Source organism: Pleurodeles waltl, chromosome 8 (assembly GCF_031143425.1).
Source record: "Pleurodeles waltl isolate 20211129_DDA chromosome 8, aPleWal1.hap1.20221129, whole genome shotgun sequence".
NCBI lineage: Eukaryota > Metazoa > Chordata > Amphibia > Caudata > Salamandridae > Pleurodeles > Pleurodeles waltl.
In genome coordinates, this window is record NC_090447.1 from 508543687 (window position 1) to 508566803 (window position 23117).

Sequence of the window (23117 nt, forward strand, 5' to 3'; positions counted from 1 at the left end):
AAAACATTTGTTTATTAATGCTGACTCTGTTATAATTGAATTCCACACTGATCATTGCTGGTGCCAAACTAAGCAGTTTCCTAATTGGTGATGACCCTTAAGTGGCAGGAGAATCCATTGTCATAACAAGTTTCCCGACTTCAGATTTTAACTGGAAGGAAGGCTCTGGCTAGTTCATCACTGAGACTTTTGTGTTTGTTAAGCGCAAACAGTGGTATTTGCCGTGGGTAATCCAGTGTATCCAAAATGTGCCAGTTGGATTGAATAATCTTTTTAAATGAATTGGCTCTTGGGCTGTAGGTGGTAACCCAAACATTTGTTTTTGCATCATGTTCATCTTCAATCTTTATCTTCTTAAGTGCTGAGGCTTTTTCCTACCAGCGTTGATCACTTTATTGATGTGGGGAGCGGTTCACATTGATCCCTTCATACTTTTGTTTACACAGGAGGAATGCAGGCCACATTTGCTTCTTTTTCCCATAAGTTACAAACTCTAAAGGTACCCAGGGGTTTGTGGCTTTCTTTAGAGGGAATTTCAAAATATCCAAAATAAACCAAGTGTTAGAAATTAGGTTACATGTTGACTGTGGTATGAGTATGTCTTTTATTTATTTTTGTAAATGTGTTGTTCAAGAATGTTGTGGTAGTTATTTATTTTAGTTTGTGCCCACTAAACAGCATATACCCCATCTGTTGTGAGACATACTTTGGGCTTGTCATGGCCATTCAGGGGCCTGGAGCCCACCTTTAGCTTACCATTTAATGGCTTTGCTGACACTGTCATTTGCATACTTCTTATTGGTGTCACAGCTTGTCATATTTCTGTTTGTCCCTCCCATGAAACATTTCCTGTTTACCATCCCTTTGTTTGGCTAGCTTCTATGCTTGACCTGCTTACTTTTCCATTGCGTTGAATGACTTTTCCAGCTGTCTCCTTTGTGCCCTCTCCCACTGCACTGAGTGTTGCCCTCCTCCGTGTCGTGCTCACCGTTGTGTTCTTACCTTCCATTTAGTTCTTGCCATTGTACTTCTCCCTTGCTCTCTTCAGGTTGCCACTTTGGCCTTCAAGCCCATATGCTTCTCCTCCACCCACTCCACTTTGCTGTCTTTTGCCCTTTTGAAGCCACCAGCTTCTCTTGACTCTACCTCTGTCATCTGCTTCCCTCCCACTCACGTCTTCCGTGTTTCTGCCAACCTACTTGCACTTATGTGTTCCTTCTGCACCCTTGGGCACTTACACCCCCTGTTTTACTTTCGTATACCCAACTCGTGTTACTTCCTTCCCCCGTCCAAAGGAAACTATTTGCTGAAATAAAAAAAACTAACAAAAGTAAGTAGGAAAAAAGAAAAATAGATGGCAATGTTTTTGCACTGAAGGACAATCTACAAAAGTCATTTAAAGTCCATCCGTCAGACTCTTCGGTTCGCCATGGTGTTTGGTGTTTGTTGGTTGTCAAAAATACTAGCTATCCAGAGCCATGAAGTGAGATGCAGCTTATAATATTTTTTCATTGTTTACCGACCTTGCATCAGTTGATGCAGTACAATCTAATGAATGAAAAATGGGATGTGAAAAAGCTTGCATTTTAAAAATGTTCATAAGATGAAGACTTTAGGAGTTATTCGTAAAACTATGTATTTGGGGTTACCCACAAATATCATGTGATTCAGAGGGCCTTGATTTTAAAATCTGTTTCGTCTTGCCCCGGAACTTGCATTTGGAAGCCAAAAATGGAGAGAAACTCAATTGATAGTACACAATTGATATTAACAAATATTCTAACGTTCTGTGTTGCCACACTTCTCCTGAGAAAATGGTATCCCGCTGGTGTTGATCGGCCAATCACCTGCAATAGGAAAGGCCCAAAAAGCAAGAAGGAAGCTTCAGGCCTTTTCATTTTGAAATTCATATGTTCTCATGATGTGGATTGCTGTGGTATTTGAGCCTGGGCTCAGCCCACACTTATGGTTGTCTTGGAACTCCAGAAATGTCTGAAAACTAGACCCTGTGGGGAGTCCCAATTTGGTGTGGCTTGCCTGGATCCCACAATGTTTTATTACACACAATGGGTTTCAAACATAACACTTTGGCTAAAATCATAGATTTTCCTCCCATTTCTTTAAAGGAAAGTTGCAGAGTGTGCCGATGTATCCCTCTTCTGTGGGTGGGCCTGTTGGCAGCTATAGGAACAGGTCAAACCTTTGACTGTATGAAGTCAGTGTGGTCTCAATGACATTTTGACATGTCTATAGTTTTGGTCCATTCCGTTGACATGCATTACACCCACCCATACATGGGAGGTAGTGTTTCAGGAGAAGGGTGGGAATGGAGGGTGGAAAGACTTTGGCCATTGGCTGGAAGTGCTTGAGTTTTCTGTCATAAAAATATTGGAAAATCTTTTTGACCCATACTTTGACATTTGCAGGGAATTCTGGATAAGAAAATGTTGTGAGGTCCATAAGTACAGGCCACACCACCATGGATTCCTCTGCGTTTCTACGTTTCAGAAATGCTGAGGGTCAGTAGGGTTCCCTGATTGCTGGCGAACTATAGCTCAGTTGTTGCTGCCATTTGCCATGTCAAGTGACAGAAAATTGGGAGTTCTTTCAGTGTAGTATTGACATATGGACTGGCCTCCCCACAGGGAGCAGAAATACTGACTGCTGCCTGAAAGGTGGAGCCCATACCATGATGGTCAGGCATCCTACCCTATTACTTATCTCACTTTTTCCTGGTAGCTTGTTCGGCTTTCAGCCTCCCTGTGTAGGCAAATTGGGGTGTTGATCACCTCTCTGCCTATCCAGGGATGGGGGAGATGGAGGTCGGAAAGCCACCAGATCACACAGAAAGAAAGTGAGAAACAAAATGTGGTGTGGTTTTGCCCTTCATGTCACTGCACTGCAGCCCCTACTCATGGGCACCAGACATGGTCCTCTTTCTAACACTGCCTCTCTCTCGTGGTGATTGATGCTCCGGGCTGGTAACAGAGATTTGTGACCGTTCACAGTGGAAACAGCCGTAGCTAGGATTTTTTCACTTTAACTCTGAGACGTCAAAGCAAATGGCATGCTTCTCGTTAAACAGTACATTAAAAAAAAACATGAGCTTTGAGGAAAGCTCTTCTCTTGCTGTTTGAAATTTCACTAAAAGCAGGAAAGCTTTCTCGTGTGAGCTTCAGAAAGATTTCTTGCCTGCAGCCGATGAACAAACATTAATGTTTTCAGCATTTTGGAAGGGATACAAGGGACATGTAGTTTTCATTCTCTGATAATAACACTTCCCAAAGTACCACTCAGGCTCTTTTGTGGGCATTCTATGGCAATTTTCCCGACCTCCTTTAGCCTTTAGCTCTTAAATTTTCAAAGTGATATTCCTTGTTTGTATTGTTCCTTCAGATCCCCTAAGATACTCTGAAGGTAGTAGGTTGTTGTGTTAATCTCTTGAATGGAAGCAGTTTATACTTTTGGAGGAAACTGCTTCTGCCCGTTTGTTTTGTGTGAAGCATTGTGGTAAGCGTACCTTGATCTTCCTGAATCCATGTTTAGATTCATGGAGCTCAGTACTCGTATACCTTCCTTGCTCCTTGTGAAAGAAAGGATTTCCTTTAAACCCTCTGCAAGGTTCACAACTATGATATGTCTCTAAAATATATCTCCAATTTATTTGTGCCATACCTTTTATCCGGAACCTGTCTGTGAACCATGGACTGCGAGTTACTGATTATGCCCGATGTAAAAGATTTGGAGGCAGTTCTCCCCACCACCAGTGGTTCTCAGTATGAAACACTTTGCCAATTTGAGACTTGAAATTGATTACACCAAATTCAGGAACTCATTAGAAACTTGCTGCTTCATTATAGTATCTGGATAGCTTACACTTTTCAGAAGTAGTTCTTTAATGATTCTTTCTAGTCCTACCAGTCAGACACCAAAGGTAAGTCCATCACCGTTCACTGGGGATTCTGACTTCTCCCTGCCAAAGGCTTTGTCGGCTGTTTCTCACAGTGCTTTCCTATTGCAGTGTACTGTATGATCACTCACTTTTTTTGATATCTAAATTTTATTGAGCTTTATCGTGGACCGTATAAGCTGTTCCAGTGGCATAGAAGGGTACATAGCAAAATTGCTACGGTACATAAGTATAAAACAAATGATCAAGAGGAAACAAAGGCGCAGAAACATAAATCTCACTACCGACAATGTTTTACCTAGTTGATCCTACCATTTCCCCCATACACAGTCCTGTTTGGAAGGACATCCACTGGCTTTGTGTACGGGTGTCTCCTGCCACGCACACCAGTCTACTCCTCTTCGCCACTGCATTATAGTCAGAGGAGCAGGGTTCATCCATCAAGTTGCTATGTCATGCTTCAACCACCATGGTGGCTGTGCTCAAAAATGTTTTATCTGCCCTAGAGCCCCCCCAAACCCTCCAGGACGCCTCATAGCACGTTCAGAAGGGAGAGTTCTGCATCCCAGCCCAAAACATCCAAGGGTTCCGCTGTCATGACCGCTCAATATTTTTGAATTACGGGGCATGACAACACCATGTGGTAGAAATCAGAGGGGGCATCAACGCAGCAGGGCAAGTGGGATTAGGGAGGAGGCCTTCTCAGTGTAGTTTCGCCAGGGTGGGATAGGCACAGTATAGATAGTAGGTTTGAATCAGGCGTAACTCTGAGGAGATGGTGATGACTGGAGAAGACATCAGAGCATCACACCAATCATTGTCCTCAAGGGAACCCTGCCTTCCCTCCCAGCATATCCTTAGGTTATCTAGTGGACTGGGGGTACTCATGATTAGAGTACGATAACCTGTGATATTCTTCCCTTACCTAGTGTGCCCATGAGAAGTTTGGCCTCCAAGGAATTAAATTCCAGGAGGAAGGTGTCACGGGATATATGGGCATGAAGTGCATGTCTCAGTTAAAGGTATTTGTAGAATTGCGAAGAAGTGAGTACATTGGTTTCTTGAAGCTCCAGGAAGATGCGGATGTGAGTCCTAGACCATATGTCGCCTAGTTGTGTTATTCCAATAAGGTCCCATCTCTCAAAACCTTCCAATGCAGCCACCTCGAGCAGCCATGTGCCATGCAACAAGGGGGTCTGGAGTATAAGTTTAGCGTCTCAGTGGGTATGTCAGAGTGCGACTCTCCAGGCATGTAATACCATCCAGGATACCAGAGGAATGACAGAAGGGACCAATGCAGCATAGCCATAACCCGGGGAAGCCCCAGTGATGTTCATTCTAGCCGGTAAGCAGGATCGGACAATCCTCTGCTAAACTAGTCATTGATCACCAAGAGTTGGGATGCAAGATAGTAGAGATAAAGGTTGGTCATCCCCAGTCTTCCCTTGTACTGAGCATGTTGGCAGTAATTAATGGTTAAGCAAGATTTAGAGTTGTAGAAAAGGAATGATTACACCAGCCTGTCTAATTTGCTGAACCAGCAATGAAGCAAGAATATGGAAGGATTTTGAAAAACAAAGAGGAACCGTGGCAGTATCATCATTTTGAGGGCAATCCTACCCGTCACATATTAACGGGTGAGACTTCCATCTATTCAAATCGTCTTGGCCCTCCATGGCAAGGGTCCAATATTGAGGGCCCAGGTGATTTCAGGATGAAGTGCTTCCCATACTCCTAGATATCAAAAGGTGAGGCAGTGCATGGGGATGTAATTCTGCCATGCCACGCAGTCCTGGGATGAGGCCAGAGGCACCAAGACCTATTCAGCCGGATTGACGTGCAAACCCGAAGCTTCTCCGTAAAGCAGAATGATCTGAAGGCATCAGGGACCAGTCGATGCAGGATCTGCCAAGAAGAGCAGTACATCATTTGCATAGAGCGCGATTTGGTTTTCCTGGTCTCCTTCCCACCACCATCCCTGTATCTGAGCATCACAGCGAAGGAGGCAAGCAAGTGGCTCAGTCGCCAAGGCGAAGAGGAGAGAGGATAGGGGACAGCCCTGTCTAGTCCGCCGCCTAATCGGGAAGTATTGACGCCTTCAAAGGTCCCTTATCCTCCACACTTCACACAGATGAAGAGCACCTGTCCAGTCTGAGAGGCGCTGAGCGCCTGTCCAACCGGAGGTGGAAGAAGTGCACAAATATCCAAGTCTGGAGCCGGGACTGCATTCAAATCGCCACCAATTACCGTCCTCCCCTCTGGGAGGGTCAGCAGTGTCTTAGAGAGGTCGTTGAGGAAGGTGACTAAGGAGGTGGGTCGCATAGGTACAAACAAGGTTAACAGTGCATCCTCCAGTCTTTCCAGTAAGGGCGAGGAAGCGGCCCTTGGGTGTCCCTTGTCCCTTGTCTCTTGTCTCTTGAGTAATGGACATAGGGAAGGAGCAATGAAAAAGGATTGCCACTCCCCGGGAACCGTGCACGTAACCGGAGTGGAATACTTAATCATACCCCTGGTGTGTCAGGAATGGACAGTGGTTGAATAGCAAATGTCTCCTGCGGCAACAAGGCAGCAGGAAGAAAGCAACGTGTATGTTTCTGTACCTCTGCACGCTTTATCTGGTCCTCAGTTCATTCACATTCCAGGAGAGCACCTACATGGACCCAAGATCAGGGAGTGTGATGGCCATACAAGTAAGTGAAACAAGGGGCAATCAGTCTTGTGTGAGATTTCTGCCAAGGCATCCGCTTATCATCTATATAAAGTGAGAGTGTTCCCTGATTTAGATATAGGAGGTACCACACGAGTGCACCTCTGAGTGGAGTACAGAACATAGGAACATAGAAAAACATACAAAAACCAACCAAAAACATAACATACCACCTGCATACCCCCCCAACAATCCTCCCTGCCCATACTTCTACCCCAAAAGTATCTGTTGCCCTTAAACTGGAAACAGACACACAACACAACTTGAAATCAGGATTAGAATGGTGGACTCTACCATAATGAAGGATCAAGTGCAATCACAGAACTTAAGGTTTTGAATGAATAGCCATATTTATAGTGCCCAGCCAGTGCCAAATACCAGGTAACCCTTAAATTTAGATCGCATGGATCTGCAATAGATCAGTGTCATCTCCTTGTGCGGCTGGAGGCCTGCACTAGAGGTTTGTCATGATCCAGACGGGGGTCTTCTCTGGAGGGAGGCAAAGAAGTGGGTGGGGTGGGCATTTTCAGAGTTCGTATAGAAGGAGGCTGCAATGGTGAGTTTGCTCTATTCGCACTGCACCCCCTACAGGAGGGAGTGTGATTTATTTTCGTTTTAGAAGCTGTATCCTTTTCAGTCAAACCAGAGAGTCTTGGTCTAGGGGGCCGGGAAACACTTGTTAGATGGACTGGTTTCTCTTCTCTGAGCTATATCCAAGTCTCCTCCGGGGTGTCAAAGAATGAGTTTTGTTTGCAAAGACCACATGGAGCCGGGCCAAGAATAGTAGCCTATAAGAGAGGTTAAGCGTCTAGAGTTTCTGTTTAACCGCTGTGTATGAGCGGCGTTGCAGTGGCACCTCTCTAGTGTAGTATGGAAAGATAAGCACCTTGGCATCGCTGCATCATAGGTCCAGACGAGAATGGGCCTTATGCAGGATTGCATCTCTGTCTTTAAAGTTGAGGATGCAGGTGAATATAGGTCTGGTCAGGGCCCCCAGAGGAGACTTTGGTGTCAAGGCCCTGTGAGATCTCTCAGTTGCTAACCACAGGGACAGCCAGTCCGTGGGTATCCAGGACTTAATATGTTTCCAGAAACCCTGTAGCTTGTAAAGGCTCAATTCCTTTAGTTATCCCCACGAAACTCAGGTTGTAGCGATTGTAATGATTTTTGGCATCTTCTTCTCGATGGTAGAGCTCTGCCGTGTGTGAGAGGAGTCGGGAGACTTGCGATTTCCAGGTAGTGACTTTATCCTCCACTATGGACAGTTGGGCCTCGGTTTCAGTAACTCTAGCCATTGCGTTGTGCAAATCCTGGTGCATGAGGGCCCTGTTGACTGGCAGTTCCCCAATCTTAGTTTCCACAGAGGCCTGGTAGATGTGAATGGCTTGAAGGATTGTGGCTAGGTCCCATTCAGGTAGTGAAGGTTTGTCCTCCAGTTTGACCGTGGTTTGTAGTTTTTTTTGGTCCATATGAGTTTGGCAAGCCGTCGGTCGGCTGGATTTGTCTTTGCCCATATTTGTGAGGAGGCTAGCAGGCACTGCCAGTGTGCAAAAAGAGCCCGGCTGCTTACCGGAATGACACAGTAGCATGAGCATCCAGGCTCTGGAGGTGGGCATCAACTCAAAAAATTAGTCTTCACCTGTGAACAAGGTTTTCGGGTATTTCAGGGGTACATCAGATCATCCATGATGAATGAGGGGGTCAGACAGTCAGATGCACCAGTTCCCATTATTAGGCTAGATGCCTCAGCAAGATCAGCATCCCAAAAAATAGGCACAGTGGATGCCTCTTAGTGTAGGCAGAGCATAGCAGAGGTCTCCAAGGGACACCAGTCCAAACTGTAAGGTGAGTCCTGCCGGAGAGGGGGGGAGTCGAAGAGGCACATGCTAAACAGGCCGTCCATCCAGACCTGCCAGGTCCTGGTGTTCACTGGTTGGTAAGGTGGGAGGCAGCAGCGGATTCTGGGCATTGGGAGATCACAGCGCCTCCCCAAGCCAACAGCCCACCTAATTATTCGGGAGGTGAGAGGGGAATGGTGATGCCAAGGCAACAATGGTGAGTTGAACGTAGACCATTGTGCCATTGCTGGTTTAAGAGCAGACATGCCACGCTTCAGCAGCAGCCACACTGAGAAGTTGTATTAGAGGTTGCCTCCTTGTGTGTCATCCCAGGGACCAGAAGAGCAGTAGAAGCAGCCTTAGCCCCCACTCACCTCAGTCTCATACAATTCAGCCAGGTCATCAGGAAGTAGCGGCAGGAGCTCACAGGAAAATGTCCGCTATAAAGAGTTGTCTTCCTACTGTCCATCCTGGGGGTCAACATCACTGTGGCCCTTGGGGGGAAGTCCTTGCCCGGTATGTTTTCTTTGAACCCAGGGCCTGCTTCAGTAGCACCAGGGCCGCGCCCAGCCCTCAAGGCAGACTGGCGTTCACATTGTGGATATTCATGGTCTTCTGGATCGGGCACCGGTGTCACTGCAAACTTAAGGCCTAGTTAAAGGCCGCAGATTCCCCGGGGCCAAGCCGCTTTACCGCGTGAGCGTGCATTGGGGTTTCTATAGCGAGTGTTGTTTGGGACGGCCAGGGAGCAGGTGTACGGGTCCTGGAGAAGTTCGGAGAGGGATTAAAGTCCCTTTATAGCTGGCCCGGCGGTGCCGCTCATCAAGCGGTGGGGGGTGGAGGGGGGTCTCGGAGCCCTTCTCCACAGGATTAAACCTAGGTTGCAGGGTTCAGGTGCGCAGTGGCGCTGATGGACTGCAGAGGAATCCACAGTGTTGAGGGGAATGACTGTCCCTCTCGCTACACAGGGCCGGTTCATAAGTTGCAAAGCTCACCAGGTCTCAGTAAAGGGTTTCCCCGTCATCCCTTAGTCTGAATTCCATTTAAGGCACAAAACACAAATGGAAGTTTAACCATACATCACATCAGCTCAAAATTCCCTTGACCAGACCCCAACACAAAACCTGTCATCACAACCACACTCATACACAGTATCCCCAAACGTCCACCTCCTCCTCCTACTAAACTACAAAGCACAACAAGCCCACACCTTTGCTATCTTCCTGAAACAACACACGTATCCGTGCAAAGATGACAGAACATCACACACTAAAGTGCAGCCCAGCACCCCAGCATGTCCCACACTAGTCTCGCTAGCTGGCCAAACCGGCACGTGAGCAGGTATAGAAGTGCTCGGATACAACACACTAGACTGACTGGAGCTACATCAATCAAAACTATTCAGTCACAATACTGACCAGTTCAATTGTATGCAAACTGAAAAAAAATCGTACCACAGAACAATTACAAACGTACTTTGTCTTCTGTACCACACACTGTCAAATGTTCCGAGATGTACAGAATGGCAACTCTGGCAAAACGTGTGGATGTAACCCGTTGAGTGAAACCGTGGGTGATACCGTATGAACAGCTGCAGAAGAAATATTGCCTTTACTAGAAAGAGCAAGACATCAGCAGCTGCGACTATCAAAACAGATGCCCCAATCATGGTATTCTTGTCACGTTGTAATGGTTGTTCCCACTAGTTCTTCACTTCATCATAAACTTTGATAGAGCTCACTCTTTGGAATGTGACGTTCTGTGCCCCATGAGATTAGCAACTTTTTCACACTAACAGAAAGCTGTGTTACACCTGGGTCCGGTAAAGAACTAGGAGTCCTAATGTATTTTTTTATGGTGCCTTCAATCTTGGAAAGGTTAATAGCTACGCACTTGAAATTTGATCTATATAAATTAGTCTTTGTGAGACAGAAGTATCCTTAGTAACTGTCAAGTTCTTCTGTTTTTCCTCATTCTAATATGGCCTCACTCATAGTCATAGCAGGCAACACCTAGTGTTTAAATAGGAAGGGTTTGAATTATTTGTCCTTTTTAAAACATCTTGACCTCTGCTGAGTGTGTTGGCCAGCATACCCAAATGACCATGGACAGTTTGTTTAGTGTATCCGATACTTTTCTGTCCTGCCAACACCAGGATTCAATCCGTACTGTGGCAGCTAGAGTTTTAATTCCTAAGAAGCCCAGCCTGTATACCAGGTTCTGTGTGCTGCCGTTAATAGGCTGGCTGATCTTTGGTCATAGTACATTCAGTTCCTGAGCTTCCCCAAATAACTAAAAACTGGTCTTTTTAGGTAGCACCTTATGGATCACTAATGTATTCAGCGCCTGGAGTGAAGAGGCCTAAACACAAAGCAGTTTTTTCTTCCAACTTCTACTCCTTTTCGTGTTCTTTCTCATATATACTCGAATAACTTCATGCAGTGCAATAGAAATGTAGGACGTTCTTCAGTCAAGACACAGTTCAAAACCTTATTATGGCACTTTGACTTATTGTGTAATGGGTAGTAGCAGAACGGGAGAATGCTTCTCTTGTAAACAAGCTCTATAGACAGGGCCTATTGTTTTAAATACTTGTTTAATTAATGGCCCTGGTGAATATAGCCAGAGTAGGTCGTAGAGAATGCTCTGTCAGAGCTTTGCTTAGGATCCTCTTTTGCCCCAGTGGACTCCAGTATATGGCACCAGTGCGGCAGGAGAGTGCTTCTCCGAGACCCAAGTGATATTGAAATGAGAAACCATGCTAGGATACAGACCAGTGATCTGCAAGTCATACGTAGTGCTCTGCAGCAGGGACTTTTACACACTAGGATATTTTTTGATGATTCATATCTGTGACAAACACATTGCATACAGATCTCTTCAATAAAGTGCATCAACCACCTGAGCGATCTTAACATTTTTGTGCCCTGACACTTTTTGGGAATACATTGAACTCTGCACCAAGTGCCTTAATTAATAATCTATATCATCCGTGGGTGACGAATACATTTAGCCTGAATAGCAGTTTCGTTACATAAATATAGGCTGCATCTCAAAACGTTTTCGGCCAGCATTTTTTGGTGGTAAATAGTGGAGTGTTTGGGGCTAGTATATTCTGACATCATAGCATGAAAGTGTTTGAGATAGTGGCACTGTGAGACCATCTTGTTTAACAGATGGAGTTCAGTTGTGGTAGCACAAGGACACAACACGGCGACAGAATAACAAAACTGAACAACGTAGGAATATAACACAGTGACTTAACTACAAAATTAGAATGCGACACATCAACAAGGCAACACCTCCCAAAAATAATTAAAAACATCAACAAGACAATTTAACATCACAACAAATGAACATGTGATAACACAATTCAGCACAGCACATCAAACCCCTGCCCCCCAGCACATCATGGGAACTGATCTGCAGGGCAACAAATCACCAATAAAACAAGCAACCCAGTACAAGAAAACAACACATCACAACATAGAACTGCCCACAAACCCATCCACGCACAAAACAGTAATAACATTCAACAGTACATGATGCCCCTATGCGAGACAACATGCCATCACAGCAATAAAACCTCAGTTCAGCACATCAAATATACATGAAAACACCACTGGACACCAACACAGCACAAACCCTAGAACACACCAACACCTTAGGGCAGCACAACAGTACAGTTGTGTTTTTGTTTTTGATGTGTTTTGTTATGATGTTGTGGTTGTGTTGTATGGTGAATATCTGAACATGTATTAACCATTAATGAGTGATGGTGCAATTGTAGCCAGGCGCCCGAGTCTTCCGAGTGATGGTACCAATCTGTATATTCATTCTGGATTAATGAGTGATGGACTAAGAATTACTGATTGGTGGGTCAACCATTGAACAGGCTTAATGGTTGTAATTCTTGATATTTTGCGTGCTTCTTTAGCTCAGCGGTGTCCGCCCTTGGGGTAATGCTTGCACTGCTATTAGAATGGTAATTATTTATTGTTGACGCTCTTGGCACTCCACGCCCTGTTATAATGCTTGTCCTGGCAATATTGCTATTACATGGCATTTTATAACATAGTAACACTGTTGTCTGAGGCCTGTTAAGCTGGTTTAACCTGTCTGCATTCATCCATCCATCCATGCATGCACTTGCCTGCCCATTCATCAACCATACACTCTCTGAATCAGCCATTTTTCCAGACACTCACCCATTCATCCTTACTGTCATATTCACCCATTCTCGCAACCACCCACACAAACTTGCCAATCAGTAAAGAAGCCATGTGACTTCTGAAATAGCTAGAACTGTTGGCTTTGCCAGTGCTCGTGATTGAACTAGTGAATTCGAGCCTCTTAATGAATCAATTCTTTGTTTGACTTGTTGTACCTTTTCTTCTACAGCAGGATGCTGGTCACGATGGTGTTACTTCCCCCGCCACACCTGGAACGGGGAAGTCAAAGGTAAAGTAAATCAAATAAACTTTGTTTGCTTCTGTTTCAAAGGTCAGGATTGTTCTCTTGGAAGATGTCCAATTTTTCTTGCATAGCTTGTAAGATGTACATATGTTCTATTTGTTTTTGTGATTCTCAAACAGAAATCCCAGAACGCCACCTGGGTAATGTTTCCTTGAGTACCTAATTCTACTGTACCAGAGAAAGAATATGACTTCAAAGGGGCTGTGGTCTGAACAGGCAGTCGTGCAGTATTTGTGCTAATTGCTTTATTATTGCACAATGACTTGCTTGTGACTTAACCAGAATTGTTTATTTTATCCCGTAATTAATGAACCAGCTGGCAGTAATGTAATAGAATATAAGGGGCCTTAATAATCCAAAGAAAATATGACTAGTATTAGCTTCTTGGAAAGCCGCGACGTTGGGACTGCGTTGCTTTTAAGAAATCTACATAAAACCCTCTTATTCTCTGAAGAGTGGGAAAATCAGCTATACAGCAACTAACTATTCAGGAGTGGCTTTCCTGATTTAGTACACAGCATGGTTTAACCATTTTAATGCAGTAGATGCACTGTTCATGTTGACCACATAACCGCTGTAGTGCAGTGGATGTGAACACTTCATCCACAACACAATAGCTGAAAACTCTTCCTGTGCTCGAACCAGAAGGATTTTAATTTTAAAAGAATTTTGAGATGTGAGGGGAAACCTTCCCCCCTCATACAGAGATTGTTAATATTTTTTCTAATCAGGGCAGCACAGTGATCTACCATTGATTGAAAGTGAAACCAGGTGGCGCCAACTGGTTTCAGGTTTATCTGTTCTTGGTGGCCCATATTCAAGCCCCCGAACACCAATTCATGTTGGAGAGGTACCACTGGGAAGTGGGCATTGTCCCCTTTTCGGCACTACCTCTCTCTAGTGGATCCGTGCTTGGGGTCGCAGCACCACTGTGATCCCCAAGTAGGGATTTACCCTCTAGAGACTAGAGTGGCTCACCAGGCATGGACAAGTGCTTCCCCCATTTAAAAAAAAAAAGAAGAAAAAAAAAAGTCTGCCCTCCCAGTCCCCACAAGAGCAGTAAGCCAACAAGACACGAGGGAGAGTGTTTAAAAAAAAAAAAAAAAAAGTGTGTTCAGCTCACCTAGACATTGGTCTTTTTGCCCCCCTCTACCCCGAGGACCAAATTAGGGTGATTGCCCACATTTGCTCTCCCTTGAGTGGGAGGGGCAGAAAGCCCACTAGAAAAGGGATGGCTCCTCCCAAGTACTGGACCATGCCCCCACCCCTAATGGCCCTCCCTCACCATCCTGAGACACAGGCAGGGGAGGTTTACCCCAAATCTGTCCCCTGGGAGCCAGAAAGCCCATTAGACACCAGCAAAATGGTAAAAAAAAAAAAAACAGGGTAGGGGGCTTCCTAGCCATTCAGTGAGCCATTCCCCCACACCATAATGGCCTCAATAGTCTTTCTGCCTCCCGTGGGTAAATTGTCAGTTATTGTCAGGGTCCATCAACACCCAAGTATGAACCAGGAGCTCGATCCTTATGGCAGGGATGTGGAATTCCTAACTACCGGGACACATTGTTTGGGGTGAAGGGCAACTAGTGTTCCTGTTTATTTAGTCCTTGGAACAAGTAGGCCCAACCCCCTGCAGCACAAACTCTTTGGCTGCCAGTTCACAGACAAAGGAACGGTCTGCAGTTGAGGTAATGTGTGTTCGTATATTAATGCTGTGCGAACTTGTATTTATGGTTCATTAATGAAAAGTGTTCATTATTAGGGTGAACGCTATAAATAAACGTTTTAAGGACACATTGCACTTTCTGAGTGGTTCCAGTAAAAAAAAAAAAAGTGTACACACTTTTGAAAAGTTTAACAATATGAGGCTAAGCATAATGCTTCCAGAATGCTCTCTGATTATATGCAAATGTTTGCAGAAGCTTGTAAGCAAGAGTGATGATTCTTTGCTTTCAAAATAAAATGTTCATGGAAAAATGCAAGTAGGAAAAGAAACGTTTAGCTACAATGACATTTTTGGTGCTATTTCTTTGAAGCGTCATTTAGTAAAATGTGTTGTTGCATGCTAGTATTTTCCAAAAATATTTGTAATGGAAAATCAGTGTAGCTATTTTCAACAAAATTATGGGAAGCATGAAAATAAACAAGCACTGGCAAAGCCAACCGCTCCAACTTTTTTTTTTTTTTTCGAGTCTTTTGGTTTTGTCAACGTGTCGTGTTTTGACAAGGTTTTTGTAACACTTTATTGTTGTGGGAGCTGTCAGGCCCTCACCATTGTAACAAGCACTGGCAAAAAGAAAAAAAACAGTTTTTGGTCTAAAAACGCACACATTGCCACCAGTGGCGTAACAAAGGTCCTGCGCGCCCCCCTTTTCCTCCCTCAGGGGGCCCCTTCAGCACAGCACCTGCCCTGAATGAGTCTGGGTGGGGGGGGACTCCATGTTTTTTGCGGGGGAGCCCCCCTCCTGTTACATTACGGCACTGATTGACACAGTAGTTCCTGCACTGAACAAAACTTCTTTGTGTGCCAATATGCTCCTTGTGAAAGTAGAATGCAATCACTCTCAGTAACGCCAGCCGATAGAGAAATAGAAGTTTAATAAAACAAAATGTCTATGTTAACGTCAGACCTAATAAGGGATCCAATTGTTAAAGAAGGTCACAAAAGTGCGCCTATGGTGTATGTCTTTGAATTAGTGGCTTTCATGAATTCACAAGAACTTACAGAAGTGGACCAGGAAATGGTACTCCTAGAAAATATTTGTGAACTGTATTTTAGCACGAGCAGATATTCATGTGTAGATTTGCTCATTTGAAAATCTATTGAACGTTTACAAGTTCACTTTCCCTCTAACCGCTTTTTTCCCCAACCCTTGAAGATCTTCTACTTCTGCCATTGTCAAGAGTACATTTCCAACCTTTCTCATTACGGGAAAAGATTAGAGAAGAGCTGGTGAAAATCCTTAAAACATGGAAGTTAGTAGGTTTGCAGACTCAAAGCATTCCAGCCCTGGAACTATTGCTTACTGCTTCCTCCTGTCTCAGTATGTAGATCTGTGGAAAGGTGGCAAAATAAGGAAATTGCTATAGTAGGGATTTAAATTGCAAGTATTCAAGCCTTACTATAGTAGCAGCCCTGGCATAATCAGAGAGGTTTATATCAGAGCTCTTACATAATAAGATTGAAGCCATAATTTGTCACTGCACTACATGGCACCAAAGGGACAAGTAGATTTTTTTACAGGGCAAATTGATTTAGGAAGCAACCTGTCCCATGGAAAAGTAAATATATGATGAAATTCCACACCCCTGATATGGCCTTTTACAGTATGTCTGTGGGTTATAATGCACATAATGACTCTTGCAACTGCAGGCCTCGAAAAATCATTAAAATGTTACTTGATTTCCAGGTTGAGTAACTTGAAAAATCTACTTGACCTAATTGTGGGGTAATTGACCCGTAAATGGGTCTCAAATTGTGTGACCCTAAGCAAATATATTATTTTATGCAGTCACATTTTTCTCCATTCTCACATATGAGTTCACCTTCAAATATTTGAGTTCAGCATTTCTGATGTACAAAAATTTTTTTTTGATTACATAGAATAAACGTTTTCTGCATATATAATAAGAATGTAGCCCATATATAAGGTACACATGATCCATGACTTGCCTCTTAGTTTCCTAATAGCATTGCCATCAGGGCAGGAGTGTTTCTCAGTTTATGTTTAAACACTCACTTTTAATAAACTATTACTAAAGCATGATGTGGTAGCGCACTGTCATTTGCAGACAATAGGCCAAGAAATGTCCAAAAAGCTTCCCACCTACTTGCAGCTTTACTGATAAAACTATGTAGTTTATTAACAATAATCTGTGAAAATTGGGTTTCAGTAAACATATTTACCATTAGCACATCACCAAGTAAAGTGTTCTGATTTGTTTTCATCTCATTAAAAATTTCTTTTCATCACACAGATGTTCAAAAAATTAGCTTTCACAGCTGCTGAAATATATTTTGAAGTGTTTGTACAGTTGACTTAGTTAATTAAAAGCAGTGTGTTAGGGAAAACCTGACACCCTACAGCCTTTCATTTCATTCTTTTTGTACAGTAGTCTGACAGCTCACCTTACAAAAACCTGGAACTCTGCAGTCAGAAGGAAAAGTAAATGTAAGAAGACAAACTGACTTTTGACCTCTGTATCTGAACACAGAGCAAATGTCACAAGATAACAAGATTTAAAGGAGTCTTTATTGCTCCCCCACTTTCTGAATGAACAGAACACCTGCTGTTTGTCAACAACCCAGAACTGGCGAGTAATTTCTAAAAATAGCTTGATCTGATAAAAATGACTCGCCATAGCAAGTGGACGAGTAGATTTTTCGAGGCCTGAGCGTGTATGTCCGCTTCAGAATCATTACACAATTGTTGAAGATACAATATATCTATCTCTTGGTGTGCCTTGCCTGAATTGTTCTCCAGTCTTGTGGACCGCTATACTCCTCCCATGAGGTGTATGTCTTATTAAGGCTGAATATGCTGTATCTTTTCCTCCTTGACCCACTCTCTGTGCCCTATCTCTTTGCCTCCTTTTAACCCTCTTGCTTCTTGTCATGTCTTCATCTTCCTTTCCTGTGGCCTACCCCTCTTCACAATTAACCCAGTGAAAGTCTGTTGTCCCCCATTTCACTAGATTCCTTCCACTTCCTCAGGTTCATCATCTTTTTTCTCTGGATGTTGAATAGCATACTGAGATGGCACTAATTGCTGCAGGGCACAGAGTTGTTACTGCACATGAGGCTTATTACCACATCACGCATTAGGCTTACTGAACAGGGTATGATGACGACTATACAGTATTATTTGATTATCTCACATAGTGAGTGATGAGCTGGTCTTTTGCATACTCCTGACTGACTTGGCTGAATTCTAGACTATATATTGTGATTACTGTCTAATACGGAGAAACAGTTTTGTCTACTGAACTGCACTGAGTGATTGAGCCTATTGCTGCATTGAAAGGGACAATAGAAAAACAGCTGCACAGGGCAATGTGACAGCACAAATGACTTCACGATATTGGTTGATGAGATAATCCACACAGTTGTAGAGCATTGCAGCAAAAAAGAGGATGATTATGGTGCATTTTTTTGTGTTTTGCTATTCCATACTCTGTTGATCTGCCTCGAACATTTATGCCAATCATATGGCCCTGTCCCGCTAAAGTGAGTCCTATCATTCTAAGTTCTTTGTTTTTAGTATTCACTGTTTTCCCTCCTACATTAAGTTGTTGCACTCCAAATGTAGGCTGAATGCTCTAAAAAACTACCTAACAAGTACTTTGAAATACCTAGCTGATAATGGACTTGGTGACTGTTTTCAAAACTTTCTAGCTGTTCATCCTTCATTATTATGGACCTTACATAGTGGTTTATCGACAAAATGGCACCAAAGTAGTGAGAAGATCTTTATCAAAGTGCTGAGATAAAGACATCTGGCAGGGTAGGCACCCGGAAGCTGTTGTCTCAGTCATCACATGGATGGATATAATCTTTGGTTCAAAAGATTGGAATGACAAAAGGGGAAAGAACGTTTAGACCACATACATAAAGTTACAAAGGGCAAGGGAAGAGGCAAATACCAATACGAGGTAAAGTAATAGATGAGAAGAGGGTGTAGAACACATCCTTCTCCTTTGAAAATAATTCTTGAGTCATTCTCCTTGAGGGTTTCCTAGCCATGCCGTTATTTTTTCACTATCAGGCACTGTATCACTAGTGTGCTTCCAATCACTGAAGCATCAGATTAATCCCAATCAATCAAATGTATGTCAGCCCTCACTTTTGATAGATTACTTGCATCCCTCAGTTCAGCAGTTAAGGAGTTTCTGATAAAATACATTAGAACTCTGCATCCTTAGAAATGTTAGAATCCACACCATCTAATCTTCAAGAAATATGTGCAGATGTACCCTCCAACTTGTCAACTATAGCCACCCCTCTCTTGTTCCAACATGTATAATTTCAATTATGACACTTTCTTTATTTGACTACACTACTTTGACAAGTTTTCTATATTTAGAGTTCCACTTAACAATATAATCAGGTTTAACAATTCTCACCAAATCACTTAACGTCAAGTAACCACAAATTGCATTACATTTTTAATCATCCATGCATTTAGGCTTCAGATGATATTAATTAACCCTCCCTTTAGCCATTCCCTTGCTTGTATGGAAATATATTTTTTAAGATTACTCTTTTGTTTTTTATACTCCATTTATATTCATTGAAGTAGGGTACTCTACCTTTATGTACCAAGAAGAGACTGTCTCCAGTACTTTGTGGTGTGTGTGATTCTGTAGGACAATATCCCAGAGCCTCTCTCCTCTTCGACAGTCATGAAGCTTACTCTGCAAAACAAGTTCAGTATTTTCTTTAATGTAATAATTGAAATGTCTGAATTTCCCATTATATTTTGAGTCATACAGTGCTGACATGTTTTCTGGGATGCTTCTTAAGGATCTTGGACATGTCACCTGAAATTAAGTGAACACTAGTGTTAGTAAGAGTGGTTTCTGGGAAACCTTCTTTACTTAAGTACTTTCATGAGAAAAGTAATCACCATTGTGGTGGTTACTTTTCTACAAAAGTGATTTCTGATCATTCAGAATGGTAGCCCTCAGCAACAAAGAGATAACATGTTTGGAAAGCATTAAACAGGCTAACAGAGTAAGCTGATGCTGAATTGAAAAAAAGCTTGACACTGTGCCGTGGAAGGGAAGGGTTGTGTTTCAGATCATCTCCGAACACAAAATCTGAGTCTGGCGATAAGGCGGCAAACTGTTTTACTGGTTAGCCAACAAAGAAACTGGGGCCAGGATTGTCCTATCAGTGCTTGATTGTGAAGGGATGTTAAATACAGGCACTTTTGATATATCTGAAGCACTTGCCACTCACTATGAAAGGTTATATCAAAACAAAATCTGCCACAGTCAGAAATTGAGCTCTTTATCATAAGAGACGTCATCATCATCTACACCTTGTTGCCTGATGACCAATTAGAATTCGATCTCACCATGATTGCTGAGGAGATTCCATGGGTAATCTCAGAAATGCCATCCAGCAAGACATCTGACCCGGACAGGGTCAGTCACTACTGACACCTCACCTGCAGGCGATATTTGAAAAGGCTTAACACAATATACACCATAGTACGCCCTGACCAATACTGCTTCATGCAGTGCAGAGTACCCTCTACTGCCTGAGGTGTTTGCATGTTTGCACCATTCTATGACACTCTGCTCCACTCTACAATACTCTGCTCCATTCTATAGCACTTTAAGCCACTCTGCTCTATGCCACTCTACTACACTGTACTCCACTCTAAGCAACTCCACTCTACCACAATCTACTCCATTCTGACAGTCTATGCCACTCCACTCTATTTGCCGATATTCCACACCACTCAACTGTTCTCCACTCCACTCTGACACTCTACTCCATTTCACTCTACAAAACTTTACTTCACTCTACGCATCTTCACTCAGCGCCCCTCTATGCCACTCGACTCAACTGTATGTCACTCTGCCACTCCACTCTAGGCCACTCCATCCTACACCACACCACTCTGACACTCCACAGCACTATACACCACTCCACTAAACATCATCATACTCCACTGTAAGCCACTTCATAGCACGACATACTGTGCTACCCCACTCCACTCTAACACTTCATTCTACTCTTACACTTCATTGCACTCTGTGCTATTCCTCTCCACACTACGGCACTCCACTTTACTCCACTCTACCTCCACTTTCTTCAACTCTATGCCACGCTACTCTGCACCACAACAATCTCCTCCACTCTATGCCTTTCCACTGTACGCCACTCTGACACTCTACTTAATTCCTCTCTAATCCACTCTACACTCTACTTAATTCTTCTCTAATCCAATCTGCACCACTCTACACCACTTCATTCTAGTCCACTCTACTACTACTCTAAGCCTCTCTATCCTACAATGCTTTACTCTGACATTCCACAACACTCCACACCACTCCAGTCTGTCTCTTTACTCTACGCCTCTTTATGCCCAACCACTCATTGGCAGTCCACCTTACTCCACTCTAGGCTACACCACTCCACTCAATGGCACTTCACTCTGTTGCGCTTCACTTTACTCCACTCTACTCCACTGTGACACTTTACCCCACTCTGTGCCACTTTGCTGCTACACCAGTTGACAGCCCGCCACTCCACTCTGACACACTACTCCACTCTGTGCTACTACACTCTCTACTCTATGCCATTCTACTCCACTCTGTCACTCTACTCTACCCCACTCTACTTTACTCCAGCCCACACCATGCCACTTTACTCCACGTTATTCCATGCCAGTCTACTTAACTCTATGCCACGCCACTCTACGCCACTCTACGCCACACCGGTCTACTCCAAACCACTCTACTCTATGCTACTCTGCTCCACCAAAGTCCACTTTGACACTCTACTTCATTCCACTATGTGCTACAAATTATTACTCTATGCCACTTGATTCTAAGCCACACTACTCCACTCCACCCTACAACACTCCACTCTGACACACTATACCAGTCCACACTAAGACACTCCACTTCATGACACTCTACAACACTATGCCACTCTTCACTACTCCACTCTGTCACTTTAGTCCACTCAACACCTTTTCACACAACACTACTACACTCCACCCTACGCTACTCCACTCGGACACTTTACTCCACTCTACGCTCCACCACTCCACTCTGTGGACCTCCACTTACTCCACTTTAGTACTTCACTCTACGACATTTACTCTATTCCACTTTACTCCACGCCACTGTACATGACTTCACTGTACAAAACTCTACTCCTCTTTACTCTACGCCAGTCCACTCTATAACACTTAACTCGTGTTCCCCCGCTCTTCATCCCTCTTTGCTACACCCTCCTCACTTCCCTTTGCACCCCCTTCCCTAATCCCCTCTGCTTGATGCCCCTCTGCAGCACTCTACTTCACTCTACACCATCTTCTGCACTCTACTCCTCACTACGTCACTCTATGCCACGCCACTCTCCACGACTCTGGCACTCCAATCCAGTGTACAACACATACCACTCTACGACCCTCCACTCTACAACCCCACTCTGTCATTCTCCTCTGTGCCACTAACATTTAGCCATGCTGAACTGCAGCCACTCTGGTGTACAGCATAGCTAAACACATTGGCAAAGCCACTAGCTCTTGCTTAGGCAAGACCTTTTAAGTTTGCCCCTGCTTGTCTTAAATATATCATGACCCCTCTGCATGACCCAACGCTGCAAGTCAGTCAGCGGAGTCCTTTCTCGCTCTTTTCAACTAGAAAGAGAAATATGTCAGGGCTTCCCGCCTTCCCCCTCTCTTATTTACCTCATTTATTGAACCCCCACAGAATGGGTAAAACAGTATGTCCAGGTGAAGGAGTGTAAGTGGAGGAGTGGATACATGAATATGGTGTGCCCGTCTACTCTGATGCTTCTATTAATTCAGAAATCTCATAGCACTATCCCAAGACTAAGCAAAATTCTACAACTTTATGCCTGTGCCTCAGGCCTCAAAGTGAACTGTGGGACATCTACATATTACCTGGTAAAGGAAGACCAGTCAACATACGTGGCACATACCTAGTTCTGTTTTGCAGGAGACTATTGTAAATAATTAGGCATGTATGTGGCTAGAGACTTGCACTGGTGCGAAGACCTGAATGTCTCCCCATTACTCCAAAATACAAAGCAATACTTGGCAGAGTGGACTTCTCTCCTGGTCGTAATGGGAAGAGGAGCACGTCTTAATACAATTTCACTGCCCCCTTTTTATGCATCCTGTAAAACTAACAACACCCAATCCCACCCTCGTTTTTTGTTGTTGTTGTTGAAGTGCAGTCTTCAATTAGCAGATTTTTATAAGAAGGTTGACCGTCTGATAATCTTTTTTTTTAAATGCTTACAGGTCCCATATGACAGAGAGTTGGGAACAGCTAGTAGCTGTTTGTACTACACAGCTTCCTACATAATCCCTAAAAACAATTGGCTATTCTGTGATAGAAATGACCCCAGTGTGAGGTTACAACTAGACCTCATGTACAATCCCAGCCTAAACTCAATATTATGTGGAGCAGCTTA

The 23117-nt window shown here is 43.7% G+C and overlaps 1 protein-coding gene across 2 annotated transcripts in view; it reads left to right on the forward strand.

Annotated features, from left to right (window-relative positions):
* GCC2 (GRIP and coiled-coil domain containing 2) overlaps positions 1 to 23117 on the forward strand; it is a 418679-nt gene that overhangs the window by 16139 nt on the left and 379423 nt on the right. Inside the window, exon 2 of one of the 2 annotated variants that reach the window (XM_069204470.1) lies at positions 12857 to 12916. In XM_069204470.1, the coding sequence (XP_069060571.1) occupies positions 12857 to 12916 (60 nt within the window). The remainder of the gene's footprint in view (positions 1 to 12856; positions 12917 to 23117) is intronic. The other variant, XM_069204471.1, reaches the window with a different exon arrangement.